The sequence below is a fragment of the Lissotriton helveticus genome, chromosome 4_1 (assembly GCF_964261635.1).
Source record: "Lissotriton helveticus chromosome 4_1, aLisHel1.1, whole genome shotgun sequence".
Classification (NCBI taxonomy): Eukaryota; Metazoa; Chordata; class Amphibia; order Caudata; family Salamandridae; genus Lissotriton; species Lissotriton helveticus.
This window is the reverse complement of record NC_136063.1, coordinates 1117659319-1117685695: the sequence shown is the minus strand read 5'-3', so window position 1 is coordinate 1117685695 and position 26377 is coordinate 1117659319. Positions and strand designations below refer to the sequence as shown.

The window sequence follows — 26377 nt, the reverse complement described above, 5'->3', positions numbered from 1 at the left end:
TTGTGGTAAATTTAGATTTTCCTGTATTATGTCAGGGAAGAAGTCTTGACTCAGGAGGAATGGATGACTGAGGTTTCTAAAGATAAAGTAAGGAAACACGTTCTAAGTTTGTTGTTAAGGGTTTGCCCTCTTGGAAGTTGGTGTCAGAGGAAGTGAAAGAATTTTGCAATGTGAAGGATGAACTAAATATTGTGGCTAAGTTGCTTTACCGAGGTGAACTGCTGGTCCCTCCTCCTGGAATTTGAAGAAGGATCCTAAACCCAGCCCATGAGCGGAATCTATGCAGGAGTTCAACAAAAGCTAGAATGAGGGAATATTATTGATGGCTTGGGCTTGACAGGCAGGCTGAAATGGTGGTGAAGGATTGCTCGCAATGTGCATGCAGTGATACATCTAAGTTAGTGAGAAGTGCTCCGCTGTCCCTAGTGGATATACCAAGTGAGCCTTGGAGTAAACCGAGTCGGGACATCATGTGTCCTTTTAAATTGTTACCACAGGGAAGAGTTTTGCTCTGCTGTTGGTGGATTATACTTCGCAGCGAATTACAGCTTTTTGTGTAGGTTCTGTCATCCCAAGGAATGTTTTAGAGTTATTGTGTGATGTTTTAGCTTGTAAGGGGATTCCCCAAAGCAACATAAATGATAATGGGATTTAGTTTGTGTCCCTAGCGATGAAAAAGGTTTTAAATTAACTCTCTACCACCCACTGTCGTACTGCTCTATATGTGCCACAGGCAAATGGCCTGGTGGAATGAATAAACAGATTCGTGAAGGAGTATGCTTGGATTGCCACTGAGAAAAGGACACCATTGAAAAAGGTAGCTTTGGTCACATCGCTATACCCTTAAGAGAGTGAAAGTTGTCCCCTTTCCTGTTCCTCAAAAAAGGTAGAGTTGCAGGTTCTGAGCTTAACCTATTGTGGTTAATAAGTCAGAAGCAATTTCCAGTTAGGCATGAACAATGGAAGCGAAAATGTTCATGAAATCTACGTGATCATCAGAAAAGGTACAAGAGGTGTTTTGATGAGAAGCATTCTGCACTAGAAAGGAAGTGAAATGTCTTGAAATGGTTTATATAAAGCAACCTGTGTGGACACCCAAAGGGAAGTCAAGTTATTTTGGTCCTGTCAAGACTGTGGAAGTCAGGAAGAACGTTGTGGTTTTGGAGGAAGGTGACATTTAGAGTATATCCAGGTGGCTAACGCAGTGAATGGTGCGAGTTTAAATGGTGACATTCTGAGCTGGCCAAACCCTGCAACTAAGTTCTTTTACTGGGACGCAACAATGTTCTCTTCTGGGAATGAAACAGTCTTCTCCCATTAGGAGAAGACCATTCCATCGCAAGGATTTTGTAATGTCTTAAAGTTGTTCAATTTTAGAGGTTATGCACTACAGCAATTCTGTAACGTTTTAGAACCAGGACCTCATTCCTGATTACTTTTATGTATATATTAATGTCCTGGGTCTTTTACAGGTTGACCCCTCTCACTGTGAGAATGCAGCATCGGTTGGTGTCCCTCCCCTGGGTGTTGGGAATATCTGACTGAGGGTGGGTACCGCCTCGCAAGGCAAGAGGAGGGTGACCTAATGCCCGAAGAGCTCATCCCGTTTCCTGAGCTGGGGGGCTGGACTGACAATGGGTTGGGCTGTGAGGAGCAGAACCACCCCTCCTTGACATCGGGGACAGCACAACCTGGGCTGGAGCTCAGCCCCACCAAATATTGGATAGAGGAGTGGGCCTCTCCCATCAGTTTATCACTGACTTTGCTGCTTCCAAACAATGCTGTCTGCTGCTGGATGTACTTCACTTTTTCAGCAGCATAACTTGACGAAGATCGAGGCCTAACTCTGAAACCAACTGGTTGGTTGCACATACTAACCGACCACCTTTGGTGGGCAAGCAGGCTGACAGCACACTGACTGGTCTTGGTCTGTGAACAGGACTCTGGACCGGACACGTTGACATCAGGGTCTACCTTGTAGCCACATTCACAATGGGGAAGCCAGAGATGTCTAAACTGCTGACCACTCTTGCACCACGACCAGCGAATGACGCAAGGGTCAATCAGATGCTGTAGGCACGATTATCAGCACCCTACTGTCCACTTTGGTGGCCAGCATACCCTGTCCTGATGGATTGCACAGATGCTGTAGGAGGCTAACTCTTCCACATCCTCGATTTAGGCGAAGATCGACATGGTGGCCATGGAGGTGGGCCTCCTCCATTCGACCCAAAGAAAACTATGAGAGACGGTAAGAGAATCATCAATACAGTAGCTGCAGATGACGGACCTTCAACACAAGGTACGGGATCTTACAAACTGACTCTGCATCCTCAAGTACAGGGCAGAGGATGCAGAAAGGTGAGCACACTGCAGCAACATACCCCTTGAGGGCCTCCCTGAGGGCACAGAGAAAGAGGGCTGGGTGACCTTAGTGGAGGATTGGCTAATTGGGACAATGGTGCCCGGCGGCCTGTCCCTGTTCTTCCTGGAATGAGCACAACGGTCCAAGTACGGGCCTTGCCCAGACGTACAGTGGCAAAACGTCTGTACTTTTGTGATAGAGATGTCATCCGACAAGCAGCCAGGCAGGCGGGCCATTACACTGTGGATAACATCATAGTCCTCATCTTTCAGGACTATAATACGGCTGTCCAGAAACACAAATCCTTCTCGCTCAGCATGAAGAGCAAGCTCCAGGAAATGGACTTAAATATGCTCTCTTGTCCCCGGCCAGGCTCAGGTTTACCCACAAGGGCAGGTCCCTCTTCTTCTGGGACCTGGCTGAGGCTTGTGACTGGGCTGAGACACAGGAGTTCTCCTCGCATGCAGGGACTTCACAGGGATGATGCAGCTGTCCCAAAGCTCCCAGTGCAAGAGGGGGAGAAGATGACTCCTAGCAAAACTCAAGCTGGGACAGTCAGGGCTACGATGCTTTGATCCACTGAGAAACAGCTCCTGATCAGCTCGGATGATGGGATGTTGGTACTCCCTAAGATTAAACCGCAAACAGCAGAGGAGTTGATATGACTTGAATCAAGGTGCAGTGACATGACGTGGCGCCCAGTTTCAGATAACCACACCTGATTGGATAGGGACTGCACATCCTTCACATGGAATCCTAGGAGCATGTTGTCCTGCTTGAATGTTCATTTAGAGTACCCGCACCAGGGAGGAATGGCTGCTACCCTGAGTCTACCCATTGTCTTCTCTGGGCAGCATGTGGCCCTGCCTCTACAGAACAGTAACTGGAACTATTTGTTTTAAGGAACTCAGTGCTTTCTAGATCAAACTAAGCGAAATAATCAATTTCACGAAACTGTATAAACGCACGTCCAGGCCTGGCTGAAACTAGCCCAAATCATTGCTTGGGAGTTCCCATATAAGCTTGAAGAACTAAGTTTGTCACAAGCTTCATAGGATCTAATTTCTCTTTGTGAGGGAATCTTTGAGCTAAAAATGTAACGCGTTTTCCTTAAAGAGTTCTCTGCTATTTCTTCCTATACATCATTTATCTCTGTCCATTCTGACTTAGTTATATATGAAGTGACATATCAAGCTACAGAAATAGAATTGTCTGCTACAAACAGAATATACATGTTGGCATTCCACATGGTCAGGATTCGTGAATTGTAATCCTTGATAAGGTTTGAAGCCTCACTTCTTTTCAGATTATATGTATTTTTAGATTACCTAGCAACAGTGTGTCAGACTGTAGACATAAAACTGTCCACCCTTCCTTAAGAGATAACAGCCATAAGGAATATAAAAACAACACTTAGTGTACTATTTCCCTTTTGCTCTGTATCTCCGTTGAGAAACTTGAAACATTTATGTGAATGGAATTGCAAGACTTGTTGCCTAAGAGTTCTGGTCTGAGACTCTTCTGGAATGTCACAAGTTATATTTTACTCAATGAATGACAACTCTGAGCCATCAGTATCCTGACCAAACATCAGTGCATCTTTCACCCACAATAACATGTATATGTGGTGCTCCTCTAGCTTGGTATTCTTATTTCCAGAAAAAGTTCACAACCTCACCTAGTTAGTGGTGGATTATTTTTGTTGCAGATAAAATGGAAACTATGTAAAAGTTTTGGCAAAATGGTTTCTTCATTGAATTAATCAGTTTAGCTGAACATCTGATTCTCTTCAAAATGATAATAAATAGCTTTCTTTTTAATAGAAAAGCATTGTCAACTAGACACTCAACACAATTACTCTGGTATCGCAAAGCTTTTTTGCCTTTTACTGTTGTCATTCTTCTCATAATACTACACTTCTACGAAAAACTTCTGACTAAGTCTTTCAAATTTATTTTTCCTAAATTTGTCTAATTGTGGCATTACATTTTTTTGTAGACTAATACATTTTGTTGTTACATGTTGCATTCTGGATTTGCAATTTCTTTTACCATCATTTTTTTTCTCTGTGTCCGTTTCATATTTTGAGACTTCTTTGGAGTGTTGTTGGTTTTTTTTCTTAGTCGTCTGCTGCATTGTTGGCATCTTGAACTGGCTGGAAATCCTACAGAAAAAATGTACAGTCCATATAATTTTATTTCTGCGTCTTAAAGACTATTACTAATAAATAAAACATAGGCATTGTGTTACTAAATTCCAGCATGCTATGTTAATGTTAATGAAATTTGTTGAGCGCACGAATACCCAGGGGTTGTCTTGGCGCGGACTGCCATAAATCCTCCTGATTGCTCAGTTCTGGAAAAGCCAGGTTTTCAACTTTCTCCTAAAAATTGTAAGAGAAACTACTCCTCTCAACTCGGCTGGAAGTGTGTTCCACAGCTTTGCGGTGCCATAGGAAAGACTCCGACTGTCCCAGCCCGAAGTGCGTATTCTAGGTACCTTCATCATTTTGGTCCCTGAGGACCGTAGCTGTCTGGATGGATGATACCAAACAATAGCTTTTTGAGCGACCAAGGTCCTGTGTCGTTCAAAGCCTTGAATGCTAAACAAAGGGCCTTACACGCAACTCGTTTGGCCACTGGAAGCCAATGAAGTCAGTGAATTTCCTTGGTAATCTAATCATATTTGGGGATATTGCTCAACAATAGAGCGGCCGTGTTTTGGATCGATTGAAGTTTTTTGAGAAGATGCTTACGCATACCCAAATAGAAACTATTACAGTAGTCCAATTTGGTCTGGACCAGCGCGGTTACCACCAGGTTTCTGGACTCAGTGGGAATATAAGGCATGATTTTCTTAAGATTTTTAATTATGAAATGGGAGGCGGTGACAGTAGCATTGATCTGATGAGATAATGCTTACTTGTCAATCCACACGCCTACATTTTTTGCCTTTGACACAGGTTTAGGCATTCACCCATCTCTACTGGCCACCAGAGATGGTTCCATCTGGGTTCCAGCTCACCAAAGATAATGACCTCGGTCTTTTCGGAGTTAAGCTTCAAACAGTGCTGGCTCATCCATCTGTCGACTTCTCTCATACAGTTCTGAAACTGAAGAGGGGGATCAGTTTGTTTCTTATATGCTGCCACAACTATCTGGGTGTCGTCGGCGTAGGACGTTAAACTAAACCCAAATTTCCGATCAGGGAGCAAGTTCTGCAACATATATATTAAAAAGAGTTAAGCTCAATGACGACCCTTGGGGGACACCACAGGGGAGCACATAGAAATTTGATTGGAAACCATCCATTGTAACAGTTAACCTCCTATCTTCCAAAAAGGAGGTCAAAATGGACAGTGCCATTCCATGGACCCAGCTGCCAATGCAATAGCTTGTGATCGACCGTATCAAAAGCGGCTAATAGATCGAGGAGGACAAGGGCTGCTGATCCTCCTCCATCCATCACTGTTCTGAATTCTTCTGTAGCATTTATCAATGCAGTCTCAGTACTATGTTCTTTATGGAAACACTATTGGGAGTGATCAAGAAGATTTTTGTACAGAATAAACTGAGATAGTTACTTATTCATAATCTTTTCAACTATCTTGGTAGGCGGGCAATGGAACGATAGCTTACCGAATTGGACGTGTCTAGATTTGGCTTTTTTAGCAATGGAAGAATAGAGCAATCTTTCCATATAGATGGAAACTTGCCTAAAGTGAACATCATGTTAAAAATCTGAGTGAGAGTAGGTCTAACCACTTCTGTTATCTTTTTGAGGACCCCAGGAGGGCAGGGATCGTTCGGAGAATCGGATTTAATCTCTAGTATGTATTTGGTTACCACTTCAGAAGGAATTGGGGCAAATGCACAGAACAATTCTTGCAGAGGTTCGTCATGTTTGGTTGGCTCTATGGGATCATGGACAGGCGCGGTTACAAAAACGTTATAAATGTCCATAACTTTAGATTTGAAAGCTGACGCAATAGAGTCACAGAAAGTTTGATCCCAATTTATTGCATCTGACTTTGGTAAAGTAGCTAAATTATTAACGATTTTGAATAGTTCTTTGGTGGTATGTTTGGCGTTTTCAACTTGTTGAGTGAAGTAATCTTTCTTAGCATTTTTTAATGAATTTTTATAGTTGTTTAATGTGGTTTTATATAGTTCCTTTTCTATTTTGTCATAATTAGCCATCCAGCGCCTTTCCATCCTACGGCACAATTGTTTTTCCTTCCGTAGAGTTTCCGAGAACCAGGATGCCGGTGGCATATCCGGATTCCCTGAGATTTTTCTTATAGGGACTGAGATTTTTATAGCTTCATTTAACCATTCAGTGTATTTATCTGCAATAGAGTCTACACATTGATTAAAATGAGGGCGTGTATCCTCCAAAAGAGATTGGAGTAACATCAGATCTGATTTTCTCCATGCAATGTAGCTGGATTTTTTTTTCATTATCTTTGTTGGCTGAGATGTGAGTGTTATAATATTAAATTTAATTAAAAAATGGTCTGTCCAGGTCAAAGGAAGGACCTATTTTACTGACAACCGGACCATGGAACTGAAAATCCCGTCAAGCGTATGTCCTGCTCTATGTGTGTGTGTGTGTATGTGTGGGGGGGGGGGGGGGTTGAGACAAGCTGAGAAAGGCCTATCAGCCCTAGGGCATCTAACAGAATATCCATTTCTTTGTCTTCCGGATTTTCTAAATACATATTTAAATCCCCCAGAACAGTGAGGTTGTTATTAGACAGTGCAGATTCCAGGAGTCTTACCAGATTCTACACAAATATGCTCCTGGAATTGGGAGGATGGTAAAGTAGTATATACCTTTAAACATCATTTTGGAGGCTATTTCAATGGAAAAATGCAGCACTTCAAAGAGAGGAGCGAAAGCTGGGGCAAACTTGGCTAAAAACTGCTCTCTTAAAATAATTGCTACACCCGCTCCTCTTTTTAATGGTCTGTCTATTCTGCATGAACGGAAACCCGTAGGTGTTGCAATCACAAAATCTGCGTCAGAAGATGCAATATCCCATGTTTCTGTGATAAAGAGCACGTCAATGTTATGGGTGGTTATCAACTCCGCTATTACATACCTGTGTTTGATCAGGGATCTTACATTAATCAGTCCACAAGTTAAATCCTGTTTCCTATCTCCTAACTGGAGTTTTTTGTTCACTCTTTGTGGTGAGCAAAGTGCTTTAATCTTCTGTTCTACTGGAAGAGTAAAACCACAGGGACATGCGAAGTTGATATCAGATGGAACTAGACATAAACACTTAGCGCCTGTCTCGTTAGAGTTAAGCTTAATCAATTCCTCCTTGTAGAGTATTTCTAAGACAAAATGGAGAAGGATCCAGGGCTCCTGGCCATAGGCCCGGGCCAGGCACGGACGGGCGTGCCATAGGCGCGCCCGCTGCGTGTCAGCGTTATCGGCATTCCAACAGTTTCCCCCTCGACCTAGCGACTGGCGTTGCACTGCCGTGTGGACCACCCTCCACGCAAACAGCAACAGCTGCGGTTTACCGGGGTCGGTGCTACACATTCTACATGGAACAATTCTGTCAGACAGTGCTCCTATCTCATACTACCAAGCACCAGCCATTTCTCTAACTGACAACTCAACAGAGAGCTAATGCTTTGTGTAGAAGACCTTAAAGAACTAGTACCTCCTGCGTTACATCACTTTATAAACAGTAAGATGTCTAGTGATATCACTAAATAGCCTGAAGGGCGTGTGTACAGAGCCTCAGACAAACACTAGCCCCTCTGCTACTATATTTTATCGGGGGAAAGATGGAGGATAGTAAACTTTGACGGAAAATCAGGAACTTGTAACATAATTGTTTACAGGGTGATTTCTAACTTCTGTCAGAAGATTCCCTCTCCACTAATAGGTCTCTACGTGTTATAGGTTGGGTGTAAAAGGGTTTAGTGAGTAATCCAGCCGTGTACAAAGGCATCCCCTCTCAGCGAACATAGTGTATGAATGTCTTTACCGATACCTCTGAAGAGAGTAGAGGGTTAGTGTACAAGGTTAGACCAACACTAGGCCCTCTCCTACCTAATTTAAACTGGGTGGAGTTTGGTTGTGGTAGTGCTTATGAAAGAGTTACTCCTTCTTATATAAGTCCCTATAGAGTGAATGGTTCACTTTTATAACAAGATACCATCTCTCCAAACACCCCTCTAGAGGTTGGACAGGTTGTGTGAAGGGCTTTACTAATGAAGCCATTCATTTCTACAGACGTTTACAGAGAGTGAAGAGGATGTTTGGTTCAGGTGAGAAACAGCTATCGGTCTACTGACAGTTCTACAGGGGATAAAGGATGCATGTAGAAGGATCTATGCGAACACTAGGTCTTGCATTATCACATTTTAACAACGTATAAATTATGTATGGTTAAAATTTGATAAGAGAGGGGCTACTTTTCTTATAAGGGTATATAGGCTACATGCTTCTATTTTTTTTATAACAAGATAGCCTCTCAGTTGAGACATCTAATAACAGTGTGTCACGAGGACGTGATCCCTGTCCTGGACGGACGGGGCGTACCTTCTAACTTCTGTCCGTTTCCGCCCCGTCCGCAGGATCCCCTTGATGTGGCGTGGAGCGGGTCCGAGCTGCCTTCGCTGCCTCCGCTGTTGACCCTCCCTTCTCTGACGTCAGGGGGGAGTCCCCTGACGCTTCCACCGGTCAGCCTATCCGGTGCGTCCTCGTCATCGCCGACGGCCCTATCAGCAGAGCCGGAGGAGAATAAGGAAGTGCTGGAGATGTCCACAGACGCGGTACCTGACGGGAAGACGCCAACCCGCGAGGAAAACGCCGACGCCGAGGGAAACGGACGGAGAGAAGAACCATCGCCGGTTTCACCGAAGGAGAGACGCGACAAGCCAGGAGGCCCACGGACCCACGAGCCGCCCTGCCACACTTCCAGGGGAGAAGTGTGGCTAACCAAGGTACGAGGGCGTCTACAGGGGTTGTTCACTGCACGGGGTGGGACAGGGTAGGACGAGGGTGGCCACGGAGCCCCGCACGCACATGGTCCTAGCAACGCTGAACACAAGGTGGTGGAACCTGGTGATCCCTCACTTCCCCCTTCCCCCTCTCATACTTGTCCCCTGGCCACACCACTAACGAGGCTCTCCTGTGTCTCTTTTCTCCCTGACTGTATCCGGAGCCGTGAAGCCCCGAGGAAAGGGAAGACGGGACCCTGCTGTACATCTTCCCAGGTCAAGACGCCTCAAGAGACAGGAGGAACCCTTTGAGTGGACCGAGTCTTTGCCCCCGGGCAAGCCCCTTCTATTATCAATAAAGACCTTGTTTGGACTACACTTTTGGTTGAGTCCTTCCTTCCCCGGCCCCTCCGCCACAATTGGCGAGCCAGATAGGAGCTTCAAAGGAGCCCCCCATTCGACACAGGATGGAGAATATACTGACCCAAATGGAAGCAGACCGGAACGCGTTCACAATGGCCATCCAAAGCCAGTCTGAGAACATTCTGAAACTGGCCGAGGGTCAAACCCAGTTAATGACTGTCATCGGACAAGGAAGGGCCACCGCCCCGCCCCCAGGCACGGTGGTTCCATTGCAGAAATTCACCCCGGGTGAAGACCCCCTGGCGTTCTTCTTGAACTTCGAAAGAGCAGCAAGAGCCAGTGCATGGCCGGGGGATAGGTGGCCGTTCTACTTGGCGCCCCTGTTGATAGGGGAAGCACAGGCGGCCTATCAAACGGTGAACCGAGATGGCACCACTGCCTACGCTGTAGTCAAACAGTACATCCTTGACAGGTTGGGGGTGGACGAGGAAACCCATCGCACTCGGTTCCGGCAAGAGAAAGGGGCACCAGGGGATTTGCCCAAGACACTGTTCTTCAAGTTAAAGGAGGCCGCCGATCTGTGGCTCAAACCCCAGGACGGTAACATAGATGCAATTATGAATAAGATATACCTTGAACAGTTCATTGAAGCACTCCCTTATAGCACCCAGCGGTGGCTCAAACAACATGCGGGACTAACATTAGACCATGCCATAGAGATGGCCACCTGTTACGCTCGGGCTCAAGGGAGACCGTATGTGAGGGAGCCCGAGAAACCTCCTAAATCCCTACCTCCCGGTAAACCGGAAAATAAACCACTAAAACCCCTACCAGAGCCACCTAGGTTGCGTGTACAAAGGCCAGAACTGCCAAACACAGGACCTCAATGTTATGACTGCGGGGAGTGGGGACATATAGCCCGGTATTGTAGGAGAAAGAAAGACAAAGAAGATGAACCAATGGACGGGAGCTACGCCCCCAGATCCATCCTTTATGCACAAGAAACCGGAACTACGTTCTACGTAAGGGTTTCCCTTAATGGCACTGTTATAAGGGCACTGTTGGACTCGGGATGTAAACATTCAGTAATAAGAGAGGAGTTGGTAGATCCATCAGCCCTCATTCCGGGGAAGCAGGTTCATATCCGTTGCGTACACGGCGACGTGAAGGCATACCCAGTAGCATCAGTCACTTTATACACTCCTTCAGGAAAGGGACAACAAGTTACCTTGGGGGTTATGTCCAGATTACCCGAATCCATCATTATAGGAACAGACAATCCCTCCTTTTCTGTTCTGTTACTTGAGGTCCTCCAACACTTGTCTCCTCCCCAGGACACCCTACTAGCCTCAGAACCATGGGCTAGGGATACGCATTTTCGGACGGCCCAGTTGAATGATGCAAGTCTCACCAACGCGTGGCAGGTAGCACGTGATGGGAAAGATCCGTCCACCAAAAGTTTTCCTACGTTTGTGGAGAAAAATGGGTTGCTGTATAGAATCGCCAAAGCTGGTGCTGAACTCCAACTGTTGGTTCCGAACGACTTTCGCGACCAAATACTGTTCTTCGGCCATGCCCATCTGTTGGCAGGTCACTCAGGGGCAGAAAAAACGAGTCAGGCCATCTTACGTCATTTCTTTTGGCCCGGTGTTTACGCCCAGGTCCAAAAATACTGTCAGGAGTGCAGGATATGCCAAAAACGAAATCCCTACACCCCACCTCCTGTACCTCTGGTCCCCATGCCCATCATAGGGGTTCCGTTCGATCGCATAGGAATGGACCTTATTGGCCCCTTACCTAAATCCTCTCGAGGTCATCAGTATGCCCTTGTACTTGTTGACTATGCAACTCGTTATCCAGAGGCCTTTCCTTTGAAAGCAGCCACTTCAGCCGCCATAGCCCAGAGGCTCGTGGAAGTGTTCTCTCGCATGGGTTTTCCCCGGGAAATCGTTACGGACCAGGGCACCCCTTTTGTTTCCCGTCTGATGCAACAAGTGTGTGGGCAGCTAAACATCACCCACATTAAAACATCTGTGTACCACCCCCAGACAGACGGATTGGTTGAGCGATACAACGGCTCCCTAAAACTCACCCTAAAAAAACTTCTGTCTGGGGACGGGAAGAACTGGGATCAGTTGCTACCCCTTGCCCTCTTTGTCCTACGTAGTCAGAAACAGTCCAGCTTAGGGACTTCCCCATTCGAGATGTTGTTCGGAAGAGCCCCAAGGACTCTTCTGGAAATAACAAAAGATAGCTGGGAAGCTGAGGGAGCCCAGGAAGCTGAGGCTCTATTAGACTATACCCGCCAGTTACAGACCAGGTTACACAAGCTCAGAACGCTGGCACACGAACATTTGGCCATAGCACAAACCAAACAGAAGGCCTTTTATGATAGGGGCAAGAAGTGGAGAATACTGACGTTGGTGATTGGGTTCTTATATTATTACCCTCCTCGTCACACAAAATGAGAAAGGAATGGCAAGGGCCCTTTAAAATCGTCCGAAAAATAGGGAGAACCACGTATCTTGTACAGTTGGGAAGGGGCAAAACTCAAATGTACCACATAAACATTCTCAAAAAGTGGTTGGGCAAACCTCCCCAGAGCGTTAATGTCGTATCTCTGGTCCCAGACGTCACCCATACGGTTGGAGATACCCCTATAAACCCGGAACTGTCCCCTGAACAACGGGAAGAAGTCAGGTCTCTTCTGTTGTCCTTTTCGGGTATCTTCTCTGATCGACCGGGGCAAACGCATCTGGCAGAACACCACATTCCAACTCTCCCTAACACCGTGGTAAAACAAAAACCCTACCGAATCCCCGAAGCAAGACGACTTGCCTTCCAGAAAGAAGTGCAGGACATGCTGGACGCCGGGATTATTGTGCCCTCCCATAGCAACTGGTGCTCACCGGTAGTATTAGTCCCAAAACCGGACGGGAGCATCCGTTTCTGCATTGATTTTAGGGCCGTGAATAGGGTGTCCAAACAGGACGCGTACCCATTACCCCGGGTTGATGAACTGCTGGAGCGCCTTGGTGAGGCCCGTTACATCACCACCATAGACCTCACCAAAGGCTATTGGCAGATACCACTAGCAGAAAAAGACAGGGAAAAAACAGCCTTCTCTACCCCTTCGGGACACTACCACTTCACGGTTTTGCCTTTCGGGTTGCATGGGGCGCCAGCCACGTTTCAAAGGGCTATGGACACCCTACTGGCTCCGCACTTGTCTTATGCGTCAGCCTACCTTGACGACATTGTTGTGTTCAGTAAGACATGGGACGAACACATAAACCATCTAAGAAACATTTTGTCTAGCCTAAAGGCGGCCAATCTCCATATCAATGCGAAGAAATCCAGAGTTGCTTTCCAGGAAGTCAAGTACCTGGGTTATCTTCTAGGGGATGGCCGTATCATGCCTCAAACCGAAAAACTCGAAGCCATCAGGGCGTTGCCGTACCCGTCCACGAAAAAAGAACTCAGGGCTTTCCTAGGATTGGTGGGGTATTACCGCCGTTTCATTTCTCAATTTGCCCGCTTGGCCGGTCCCCTCACTGACCTCCTCGGAAAAACCGTCAGATCCTCCTCTCTACCACCTCCTTCTCCCGCCCACACATCCGCCTTCCAAGCCTTGAAGGACGCTCTGACTTCCTCCTCTGTCCTTGTGTCCCCTGACTTCAGCAAACCTTTTATTCTTCAGACAGATGCTTCTGGGGTTGGCATCGGGGCCGTCCTCTCCCAGGAGGACGAGCAGGGTGTGGAAAGGCCTGTCCTCTTCATCAGCCGAAAACTGTTACCTCGTGAACAGGCCTATTCTACCATCGAAAAGGAATGCCTGGCTGTCAGGTGGGGGGTCGAAAAACTGAAGTACTATCTCGAGGGGAGGCCCTTTGTTTTGTACACCGATCATGCCCCCTTGACCTGGCTCCAGCGTAACAGGGGAACCAATGATAGGATTCTTCGTTGGTTCCTGGCTCTGCAGCCGTTTCAGATTGATGTCCGGCATCGGAAAGGTTCTCTGCAGGGGAACGTTGACTTTCTGTCCCGCTTTCCTGTTTCCCCCGATCGGGTCACTCCTGGGGGTGGGATGTGTCACGAGGACGTGATCCCTGTCCTGGACGGACGGGGCGTACCTTCTAACTTCTGTCCGTTTCCGCCCCGTCCGCAGGATCCCCTTGATGTGGCGTGGAGCGGGTCCGAGCTGCCTTCGCTGCCTCCGCTGTTGACCCTCCCTTCTCTGACGTCAGGGGGGAGTCCCCTGACGCTTCCACCGGTCAGCCTATCCGGTGCGTCCTCGTCATCGCCGACGGCCCTATCAGCAGAGCCGGAGGAGAATAAGGAAGTGCTGGAGATGTCCACAGACGCGGTACCTGACGGGAAGACGCCGACCCGCGAGGAAAACGCCGACGCCGAGGGAAACGGACGGAGAGAAGAACCATCGCCGGTTTCACCGAAGGAGAGACGCGACAAGCCAGGAGGCCCACGGACCCACGAGCCCCCTGCCACACTTCCAGGGGAGAAGTGTGGCTAACCAAGGTACGAGGGCGTCTACAGGGGTTGTTCACTGCACGGGGTGGGACAGGGTAGGACGAGGGTGGCCACGGAGCCCCGCACGCACATGGTCCTAGCAACGCTGAACACAAGGTGGTGGAACCTGGTGATCCCTCACTTCCCCCTTCCCCCTCTCATACTTGTCCCCTGGCCACACCACTAACGAGGCTCTCCTGTGTCTCTTTTCTCCCTGACTGTATCCGGAGCCGTGAAGCCCCGAGGAAAGGGAAGACGGGACCCTGCTGTACATCTTCCCAGGTCAAGACGCCTCAAGAGACAGGAGGAACCCTTTGAGTGGACCGAGTCTTTGCCCCCGGGCAAGCCCCTTCTATTATCAATAAAGACCTTGTTTGGACTACACTTTTGGTTGAGTCCTTCCTTCCCCGGCCCCTCCGTCACACAGTGAAAGTTGGATGTGCAAGGCTTTACTGAGAAAGTCAAATCTCTTTAAAGATATATTCAATGAGTGAATGGGGTGTTCAGTTCATTAACATAAGGCCACCCTCTATAATGATTCCCCTGAGCAGAATAGACAGTTTGTGTAAAAGGATTGAGGAATAGGTAGGCCCTGTGCTACTATGTTTCAGCATATTACACAGTTTGCATAGTAGAGATTGATCAAATGGAGATCCAATCTCAACCTAACCTCTATCAGCAGTCTCTCAAAGAGACAGCTCAACAAGGAGCTAATGCTTTGTGTAGAAGACCTTAGAGAACTAGTACCTCCTCTATTACAATGTTTTATAAACAGCCAGCTGTCTACGTATATCTCTGAACAGACTTAATGGAGTTTGTACAAGGCCTCAGACAAACACTAGCATCTGTGCTTCTACATATTATCGGAGGAAACATGGAGGTTAGTAAACTTTGATGTAAAATCAGGAGTTTGTAATATTATTGAATACAGAGTGATTGGTTCACTTTTGTCAGAACATTCCCTCTCTCCTAATAGATCTCTAGAGGCTATAGGTTGGTTATAAAAGGGTTTAGTGAGTAATCCAGACCTGTACAATGGCATCTCTTCTGGGAGAACAAGGTGTATGAATGGCTTTACAGACAGAAAGGTCTTTACTGATACCTCTGAAGAAAGTAAAGGGTTATTGTACAAGATTTTAGACAAACACTAGGCCCTCTTATACCCGATTTAAACAGGATAGAGTTTGGTTGTGGTAGTGTTTATGAAAGAGTTACTCCTTCTTATACAAGGCCATACAGAGTGAATGCTTCACTGTTATAACAAGACCGCATGTTTGCTGACAGTCCTCTACAAGTTGAACAGTAGATGTCAAGGGCTTTACTGAAAATATGGCCTCTCTGCTGAGACATCTCTACATATTAAATGCTGGCTGTAAAAAGCTAGTGTTGGAAACCCATCCCTCTACAAGGACCCTTTCTGCGAGTGAACAACATGTAGAACTGCTTGAAGAAACAGAACACTCACTAATTACAGTACTAAACACAACATATTTTTACAGGCTGGAGATTAGATAGGGTGCATTTTCATCAAGCTTTCACTATATCTCTTACAATTTTATACAGCATGAATGCTTCAGTTTAATGTCAATATGGGGTTATGCCTCTCTGACCATGCGCCCCTGGAGGTATCTATCAACTGGCCGGCCCACACTCTAAACACGCCAAATGGTATTTCCCCAATTTCTTAAGCAGAGACAGGTTTTTTTGTGACGAGCTCCGGACGTCGATTAAAGGGTTATTTGCGACAAATAATCCTATAGGTACCTCCCATGGGAGCAACTGGGCTGCCTTTAAGGCAGTAATCAGGGGCAAATGCATAGCGCTAGCCACTACTCTTACAAAACAGTAAACTGAAGAGAGGCTCTTGCTGGAGGACGGCCTACAAATGACTGAAAGAACACACAAAGACTCCCCCATACCTGCAAACACAACGGCAGGTCACATCATTACAGGGCAAGCTCCAGGCCATCTACACTGAGAGGGCGGAAAAAACTATCTTGCACCTCCAAGCCAGAGCGTACGATGGGGCATTAAAATGGGTTCTCTACTTGCGCGCCAACTCCAAGCAAAGCAGGAAAGAGAGTACATTAAACAAATAGTTGACGAGGTAGGCATCACACACACTAGCGAAAGGGGGGAAACCAAATGCTTTCCGAGACTTCTATAGCTTCCTCCATACTGCGGACAGTGTCAATATCAAACAAGCTATTTAGACTCCCTGAGTTTACCACAAGTCCCCCAGCCTCCAATATGGAGCTTAGTCAGCCTATTTCCATTGAGGAGGTCCAGAAGGCGATAGATACTGCTAATCTTCAAAAAGCCCCAGGCCCTAACTGGTTGAATGCAGTCTTTTACCGCACCTTTGCTCGGGAACTTGCTCCTCGCCTGGCAGACCTTTTCAATACAATTAGTTCAGAACATCGAGTCTCGGCCACTATGGGGGACAATCTCATTACACTGATCCCCAAGCCAGGAAAGGACCCGCAATTAGGCGCTTCATACAGACCTATAGCCCTTCTGAACCTAGACGTCAAATTATATTCTAAAATTCTGGGTTGACGTCTAGAGAATATTTTACACGCCTTGATACACCCCGACCGATTGGGCTTTATCAAGGGCCGGCAGACACATGATAACTCACACAGGATCATTCATTTGATTGAAAAGGTGCAAAAGTGCGTGCTGGCAGCCCTTCTCTCTTTAGACGCAGAGAAGGCCTTTGATTGGGTCAAATGGCCCTTCCTTAGCCTACCCGTGCGTCAATTTGGGTTTAGAGACTCCTTCATTGGAATGGTGCAAGCCAACTATAAGGCCCCTAAGACCTGTATCCTGGTTAATGGAGAAATCTCTGAGCCTTTTCACCTCGAGAAGGACGAGTTAGGGTTGCCCCCTTTCGCCTATGCTTTCTGCTCTCTGTATCCAGCCACTAGCAACAAGGATAAGAGCTAATTCTGATATCCGGGGGGTCAAGTGTGGCACGGACGGCCATAAGATTTAGCTATTTGCGGATGATGTTCTGCAGTGTGTACCAAACTTAGTCTATTCTAGCGGGGAGCGGGCTTTAGGGTCAACCTGTCGAAATCATTCCTTCTTAACCTAAAACTACCCCGAGAAACTATGGCGTGGGTGGAGGAGTCTTCTCCCTTTTGTTGTGTCCGAAAAGACATCACTTAATTAGGCATAACAATCACTCCTAGAGTCTCTGATCTCTATGGGCTAACTTCTCTCCATTAATGCGGCAGATCAAATATGGCTTTAAGAAATGGGGTGCTGCATTTAATTTCCTGGATTGGTAAAATAAATGTGGTTAAAATGAATGTTCTCTCCCGCCTTCTCTATTTATTCCAGGGCCTCCCGATTTCAGTGGACGAGGATCTCATCTCAGAACTCAAAACAATGATAACTAAAAGTATCTGGCAGGGTCAGAGGGCTCGCTTGTCGCAACTGCAGCTCTGCAGGCCGCGTTTGGAGGGAGGGCTGGCTCTTCCTGACTACGGTGGATATTACTGGGCTGCCCAACTTTGGGTGTTGGCTGAGTGGTCCCTCAAGGCCTCGGAGAAACACTGGCTCCCTATGGACCCCCAAATAGCGGGCAGAACTGTTTGGGATCTCCTATGGAGGCCGAAACAGGATAGGCTGCCTAATGTACATCTTAGCACGCCCACGGCCACCACTCTTCGAGACTCGGACAGCGTCACTAAGGCTATGCCCTTGACGACCTTCCCCTTCATTTTAACCCGGCCTTTCCCCCCGCTCTAGAGGAGGGTCCCTTTGCTGTTTAGAGGGAGGGGGGGTTGTCTCTTGTTAGCTGATCTCTTTAAGCGGGGAATCCCACTCACGTTTGCAGAATGCGCACGCCTTTTTAAACTGCACCCCTTAGAGGAATATTGCTTTCTCCAGATGAAACACTGGGTGCAACAAGCCCAGATGCGGACAGCCGCAACCAGAGACCTGCTCCCTGTAGAAAGGTTTGTGCAACCTGGTGCTACGGGCAGGGGCTGCATATCCTTACTCAACAACCTTTTAATAACGGTGGGCCGTCACCCAGTCCCCAGGCATTGCCATTTATGGGAGGACTTACTACCCTCCCCTATAGGGGATCAACGTTGGGGGCGCCCTGTTTAGGGACATTACTAAATTCAATCTTGCCTTTTTCCTAAGAGAAGCGCACTATAAGATTATTCACAACGGATACCTTCATCCTCAGAAACTACACGTGGTTTTCCCAAACCCTACAGATAAGTGTTGGCGGGGTGTGGGTTACTGGGCGACTTTCGCCACATATGGTGGGACTGCCCTAATATCCAGCCGTTCTGGAAGGAGATTCTCTCTCAAATAAAACTTATTTTAGTATATCCAATCCCAGATAGTATAGAACATACACTACTGGGGGTAAAAGTCCCTAGCCTGAAGTACCAAACACAGGGGGACCGCTCCATCATGTGGATTTGTCTGAGGACAGCCAAAATGGCCATCACCGCAGCCTGGAAGAAAACTGAGGCCCCCTCTCTCACACAATGGCATGCCAGTCTCTGGTGAGCACTGCCTCTGGAACGGGGAGAACCGATGGATACTCACCCCGAGGGGCGGAACCTGCCCCAGTACACTTCTGACCCCATAGAGACCTACATTACACTACACCACAGTATTGTTTCTTATTGTTTTTGTTATGTTTTTTGGTTATTTTCCATTAGGTGTTTTTGTGTCCCCCAGGCACTCACCTGTAAAGTATGCCCAGAGCGTGTATGCTTTGAATTCGGCCTTTCATGGACCTAATTCAGCACGGCTGGGAAAAGGTTACTCTTTAATATGACATTGGTTATGTCAAGACCTTGTGAACATACTGTATGGTTCTTTTTGCTCGCTTTCTGTAACTTTTGACATGTGATATGTGCTTGATGGAGCTTTAATGTGCTTTGAAACTCTCCGAAATCAATAAAAACAGTTTGACATAATGTCAATATGAACTCTTCATAAAACACCGCTGTACATCGTGATATCTGAGCGTTAAACGGTTTAGTAAGGGACTCACTCCTTATACAAACACATTTTCTCTGTGTGAGCTGTATCTATGGTTAAATTCAATTAGTGCACCGTCGGAAGCTGCACCCTTCATTTCCTCAACCTCCTCCCACCATGCCGGCCTTAGATAGCATTTACTCTTCCTCGTCTCCGCATAAATTCGTAACTCGCATATATGCTCTCACCTTGGTGTCCGCCCCTATCTCTTCTGATCGTGCCAGGGTGGCCTGGGGTAACGACCTCGGTGTTGAAATCTCGCCGGCGGATTGGTTGTATTGTTGTAGCCAGACGATGAAACGATCACCTAACTATCGTCTCCGTTTGATTCACTTCAAATATTTGCATAGGCTGTACCGAACTCTGGTGCAGCTTCACAAGCTTGGGCTTCTACCTGGTGATAATTGCATGCGCTGTGCTGCGCCGGCCGCGGACTTTGCTCAATTAGCTTGGCTGTGTCCGAAGGTTTCGGACTTCTGGTGATCGGTGTGCTCCGCGATTTCCGAGATCACTGGCGCGGAGGTGAGTCCGGAACCCTCCCTGTGTCTTCTCGGTTTCGTCAAGCCCTGCCCCGATGCCTCACGCCGTCTCGATGCAATGCTGTTGGTCCTCGCCAGGCGACAGGTGGCCATGTGCTGCGGACGTCGTCCTGCTCCCAGGGTCGAGAGTTGGCTGGAGGATGCCTCTCGTTGTCAAACTCTCCTGTCTGAATTTGGGGATGTAATGCCTGCAAGATCTCGGCCTGTCGACATTTGGGGTCCCTTGGTCGCTTACCTGCTTTCCCGTCCCCGCTCCAGTGGCACTGCCTCACCCGCGCTCCCCGCCGGCCTTGGGTCCGCGGCGGCCGCCGGTGCTGGCCAGTAACCTGTTTTTCCCCTACCCTGCCGAGTGCTCCATCTCCTCAGGGATCGCCGTCCCCCTTTCCTGTCTAGACCTCTGCTAAGTCGGTGTGTGTGGGAACCCCCCCCCCCAGGGGTTTGGGGTTAGGTCCATATTTGTTTCGAGGTGTCCTTTTTAGTTCTTTCGGCCGATATTCCTGAGATATGCACCGTCTGATGTGTCCACTGCTGTATATGCAAATGTGATTTGATGCTGCACTCTGTACTGTGTCTGCTTTGAATTTTGTCCAATAAAGGTTTTTCAAAAATCCAAAAAAAGTGCACTATTTCTAGTGTGAAAACTATATGTCTTAAAATATTTTAGTGAGGATGAAAGCTCTCCCCACACACCTTACTTTCAGTAAACACGGTTAAAAATGAAATTTGAAAAAACAGCCTCATCAGTAACACATCACTACAACAGGTTCTACAATTTCTACAATACATTTCCATACAATAGATTATTATCCTACTAATCTCTACAGAGTGAATACTTAGTTGTTATGACAACATATCCTCTTAGCTGACACTTCTGTACTGACTGATACCTAGGAACTATCATCTTTATTGATATAGTCTCCCTTTCAAACACCTTTTATGTTACAGTTTCTCACTGTGTGTAGGACACCCACCGTCACAAATTATATGGTGGAAGCATTATAGTTGGAATACCCATCGACCATTCCTGAAAGACACCTAGCTCTCAAAACAAAAGTATCTCCATAGCCACATACGTTCTCAACTCCATACCAAAGATAGAATCAGCTATGGTTCAATAGCAAGCACTCTTAATTTATAATTGCCGTTTTAAACATCCACAATGATTAGAACTCTTATAATAAACAAACATATTGAAACTGGTTTCTCAATATATTATTTTAATAATTAGTAACAGACTATACTTTAATGACATTTTTTTATTACCTGCAAATAAAGCTGCATGTTGAAGGTAGTTGAATACACCAATCTCCTTTATTCAAAAATCAATTGACGTCTGCTGAGCACAAGTCAAAGAGATTAAACTTCCTTCACCTCCAAATCACCAACGGCAATCTCAGGTGACTGAGGTTATGCAACAGATATAAGTGTCTAAACCCTCAAGACTTGCAAGCAATCACATTGTAGCTTTTTTTTTATTTTGTAAAGGGAATGACCCTAATATAACCTCACTCTTGCATTCTTGTATTCTTTACACAAAAAATGTATCTGATCTAGAGCAGATGTACTACATTGCCACCGTTCGCTGGAATTTGTACCCAACAGTTTATGGTTAAGTACTATTTTCAAGAAGATTCCAGAGACAGCAGAATGCAAGTTATTAGGCTGTTTATTTACTTTGGGGCGGTAATGTAACATAAGAGAAGTGATTGTCTAATTATTCAGTTTACGCAGATTTGTCTGGACCAGACACTAATCTCCTGTTCTTTTCTTTCTTTCTGTAGAGATGGCGACTGGTGCTTTTCCAGTCGGTACCCTCAAAGGAAAAGGAGACAGAAAAGGTAAGTGTGCATTCTTGGGAATCCCTACTTTAAGATTTATTACTCTGGCGTGATGTCTCTATAGTCCTTCCTGCAATTCCCCGACTATAGGTGAGGGCTTTGTGAAGTGCGCATGAAATTATAAATGTGCAAAAGAAAAATATAGCTCTTCAGAATAGCGTGTATGCTAGATGCACCTCAGTGCAAAATGGCAGAAATACAATCCCATACAAGAGAGTTATCGCTTCACCAGTTGACCCTGTGCACTTTAATGAACACCCAAAATGGTGAAAAGAAAAAGAAAATAAACACATGGAAGGCAGTGTGATCGCTTAGCGTTTGCTTCTCAATACGCCTCACTACGAGGCTTCTTCTCTCTGTCTCCCCGAATCCAAGCACTGACAGTCCTGCCAAGGATCACGCATCACGCGTTAGACTAACGCATTTCAGTGTGGTACTCCGCATTACCGCACTGAAATGCATTATCACGCATATGCTGTGTGGTGGCTGTCACAGAAAGCACTTACTAAAACTTAGAATCTGTGGCTTGCCCGTGACTTCGGCGTGCTGATCCAGCAGGCTTGAGGCTCTAAGCTGGCAGCCTCGCTCAACTGTAAGTGTATCAGTGATTCCAATCCCGCAGCGCGCTCTCACTGTCAGCAGAACGTCATCGCAGGGGACGTCACGTCGCTTCCTACTACTGGAGCGCGGGGAGTTTAGAGCTAAAAAAGGCGGCTCCCTAGTTTATCATGGCCGGAGGGAGGGCTGCCTATAATCATGGCCGGAGGGACGTAGCGCAGGATAATACCGGGGACGGAGCGGAGCACAGGATAATACCGGGGACGGAGCGCAGGATAATACCGTGGCCAGAGCGCTACAGATCTCTTTCTCTCTCTCTCTCACACACACACAAAAGTAGTTTTGTTCAGTGCCAGAAATTACTGAATTACTGTGGTAGTGTGTGCTTTTTGAGACCAAAAACAATTTTTACTTTTGGTAATGCTTGTTATAATGGTGAGAGCTTGGGCAGCTCCAGCACCACTAAGGTTTTACAAAAGCTACTCCAAAACAAGTCACACATTCACCTTTAATTTTTTTATGAACATTTTATTCGGAAAGCAAAGAATCATCAGTCGTACTTTCAAGCTTCAGCATATATTTGCATAAAATCAAAGAGCAGCTGGGAGCATTATACATAGCCTAATATTGCTAAACTTTGAAAACATGTGTACACATTTTAACCCCTTCGGCGCTGATGACGAGCTCAGCTCGTCATCAGTTGCGCCGCTCGCACGCTGATGACGAGCTGAGCTCGTCATGTAACGCGGCTTTTTGAAAAAAGCCGCGTACGGCGAAAATCGCCGCAGCGCGCATGCGGTTAATACTGGAACCACTGTCAGTAGTGTAGACAGAGCTTACAACATTTACTTAGAGAGCTCACCCTAATAATAAAGGCTGTCTATTAATGAACCATAAATACAAGTTTGGATAGCATTAACAAATGGACACAAATATTACGTTAACTGCAGACAGTGCCCATCCATGATGTGATACTATAAACTGGTAGCCAAAGGCTTTGTGCTGCAGAGGGTTGGGCCTACTTGACCCAAGGACAAAATACACATGAGAATGTGCTTTTCTTGACCTTAAACAATATGTCCTGGGCATTGGGCTATAGGAATACCACATCCGTCTGTTGAACTTCCGCATTGGATTACTGAGTGTGTATCAGAAAGTGTTGTGAGAAGTTGGCCTGGTATATGATGTTCACTATTCTAGTGAGCACCTTGCACCAGTCCAAACAACCCTTATGGTGATGGTTGTAAAGGCAACCTTATAGACCAGCTATCCTAGAGGTAGCATGGACAAAGCAGTCTTAGGCTAAAACTTCAGAGAGCATGTGAAGCAAGCTGTTTTACCATATGTAACCCCTTGAATGCCAAATGAAAGGACACCACACAGGTTATATATAAAATATATATGTATTTATTACTAACACAACCCCTCTGAACTCTTTATGAGGTCAGAGGAACAAGCACATAACAAGATACTTAATTATCATACAATAAGTCGCACAATATACAGTACAGCCCTAGGGGCACGTAAAACCATATACTAAAATAGTGGTATAAGAACCACGTCACGGATAAGGAATAGGCCTAGGGCATAGCTGGGGCTACGCTGTACTACCAAGAGTTAGGAAGCAGGAGGCCCACGGGGTGCGTGTGCAGTGTCTATACACACACATGAGTTACCATAGGGAAACAATGGGAACGTAAGAATTGGAAACTAGTTCTTTTAGGACACTTCCGGATGGACTAGGAGAAAGCTACTGAAAACTAGGACACTAGGATAGTCAATACCCACAGGAGCACCGGAGTACTCGCGTTACCTCACCCACAGGAGCCGGGTGCATAGGTGTCAAAGCGTGTTGCGTTTCGTCGCTGAATCCTATGGAGACCTGTGAAAAGATGCTGCAGGCGACCAGGAGAGAAGTGTCCGGTTGGATCCAAGGGCGGATCGAGGATAAAGAGTACCTGAAAGCAGAGAGGACAGAGTTTGGGTCACTATCCAGTGACCAGGAAGGAATCAGGCGATGTCGAGAAGCAATCAGGTGATGTCGTGAAGCTTGACTCTGCAGCCACGTGGACCAGGAGTCGTCGACGCCGACCAGGAGCTGGGTACGGACTGTCCCACGAAGAATCTCGCTGTTGGCGGCGTCGGCTTCCGGATTGGAGTCAACAGGCCTTGACAAATGCAACCCACGCAGGAATCGAATATTCGCTTCAAGTTAGACCAGCAAGGTCTATGGGGCTTCTCCTTTGCAGGGAAGCAGGGGCCCACCTGGAGCAACCAGGCAGGTGGTTCAGGTTCATAGGTTCATCGTCACAGAGGACACTAGCCAACGGACAAGTAACCGGACAGACGCGTCGAGCACAAAAACACTGGCAGGCCCCACGCGGCACTCGGGGAGTGTGGAGGGCTGTGCGTCGGTGCAGAAGGTGCTCGGGGCTGGGGCTTCTCAATCCCCAATACACAACTTCGAGGGTGCCTCAGAAGCTGCACAAGTAGCAAAGAGCAGGCTATTCAAGATGGCCAGTCCCACGTCTCTCGTCGCCTCCACGGGTCTCAGCTTTGCTGTGGCTGTGGTTCGGGGTCAAAGAAGTCTGGAAGTCTGGCTCTTGTCGGACTCTGTGCTCGGGCTCCGGCGGGAGCGTCGACAAAGTAAACCGCAGATTGGATGGTGCCTGTTTGCACAGGGTGGTCACTCCTTGACCACAAGGGAGATTCTTCAGTCTGCTAGTTGCAATAGAATGTCGAAGATCCAGAGTTTGGTTTCAAGTTTCAGTGCAGGATAAATCTCAAGTCTCTTGACTCAGCTCCTACCTATATACTAATCTGAGGGGCTGGATTACCTGCTAGGCAGTGGCGGCTGGTGACATTTGAAAGTGGTAGGGCGTAAATGTTCAGGATGAATGACTGGTAGCGAATGACATTGTTTCTGTACTCCGAGTGTATACTAATAAATAGAAACGTATTTCATCGCCGTGTAGCTTGCAAATATTGAATGTGCATTATTTATCATAATTAGATCGTCATTTTCTCTTTCATAGGTGAATAATATTTACTGCCTGGTCTTAGAATGTGCAGAAATTGTTTCACGGAGGAGTATTTGTTTCTCTGATATTTTGCAGTGAATGGGGTCCCTTTTGGCACAGTTCTGATTAGCACCCATGATTTAGGCATAGGAGAGTCGTTAAAAAATGCATGGGTCTAATGGCGGCACTTGGGGTTTCGATTAGTTGGCGCTACAGAAGGGGATTGTCGACTCTACGCGCTTCCCACCTGCTGCCAGGCCGCACAGCGCGCGCGGCGGCAGGCCTGCATGAGGCAGGTGAATCGAGCGCCGAACCACTTTCACAGCCCAAATGTCACCAGCCGCCACTGTAACCACCAGCCATTCCCGTTCCATTACATGATAGTACAAAGTCCCCCCCCTTCTTCCAGACGCACCCCCTTCCTCCCCACCAGCTGCCTGCTCGCTGAGAAGAAACATTAAATTCTCATTCTTTCACCCCTCCCGCGCCTCCTTTCTGTTCATTTTTTCTGTCGTGTGATTAACGGCGCAAATCTCTTGTGACAGAAAGAAAAATGAAATATCGTGCTAGAGAATGGAGGGACGGGGGAGCCGGAGGGAGGGAGGGTGAAAGGCCGCGCGTGAAACGTGTGCCCGGGGGAGGCCAGGATGCCGGCCGAGAAAGAAAGTTTTGTGCTTTTTTTAAGCATCATTTGTGGAGCAGTTTGGCACCCGGCGAGGAACAGCTCGCTGTGCTATGAACACTGGCGTCCAGCAACCTCACTCTGGTTGTGTGTCTCACATTTGGAGCGCGGCCTGCTGTCAAGGAAAGAGTCTCACAACCACAGACTCACTCTATGAATTTCAGTCTCAGAACTGAAGGCGCACTGCCGCACTGAATGAATAAATGAACGACTTATGAACCCCAATGCAGATCCACCAGCTGGAATGGCCCTGTAATTACTCCGACTCCTCCACCAGCTGCCGCGATTGCCAAACTGCCATTAAGGTGCGCCAGCGCCAGGAGACAACATGCCAGCTCCACTGCACACCCTAACCGCGCAAGCTAAGCAAAACACGTTTGGCATTGGCAAAAATAAATATAAAAAACTTACCTTGGCTTCCCGACTCGAGTCCCGTCCCGAGACTGCAGTGCAGACTCCCGCCTTCCTGGATTTAGAATGCCCGTGCCGCCGCTGCGTCTG

The 26377-nt window shown here is 47.0% G+C and overlaps 1 protein-coding gene across 5 annotated transcripts in view; it reads right to left on the bottom strand.

The window, feature by feature from the left end:
- Window positions 1-26377, bottom strand: part of PTPN3 (protein tyrosine phosphatase non-receptor type 3) — a 1880479-nt gene that overhangs the window by 1698756 nt on the left and 155346 nt on the right. For 3 of the 5 annotated variants that reach the window (XM_078687724.1, XM_078687726.1, XM_078687725.1), the window contains exon 4: window positions 4417-4529. The exons of the other annotated variants lie outside the window; for them this stretch is intronic. In XM_078687724.1, the coding sequence (XP_078543850.1) occupies window positions 4417-4510 (94 nt within the window). In that variant the 5' untranslated portion in view covers window positions 4511-4529. The remainder of the gene's footprint in view (window positions 1-4416; window positions 4530-26377) is intronic. 5 annotated transcript variants of the gene reach the window in all.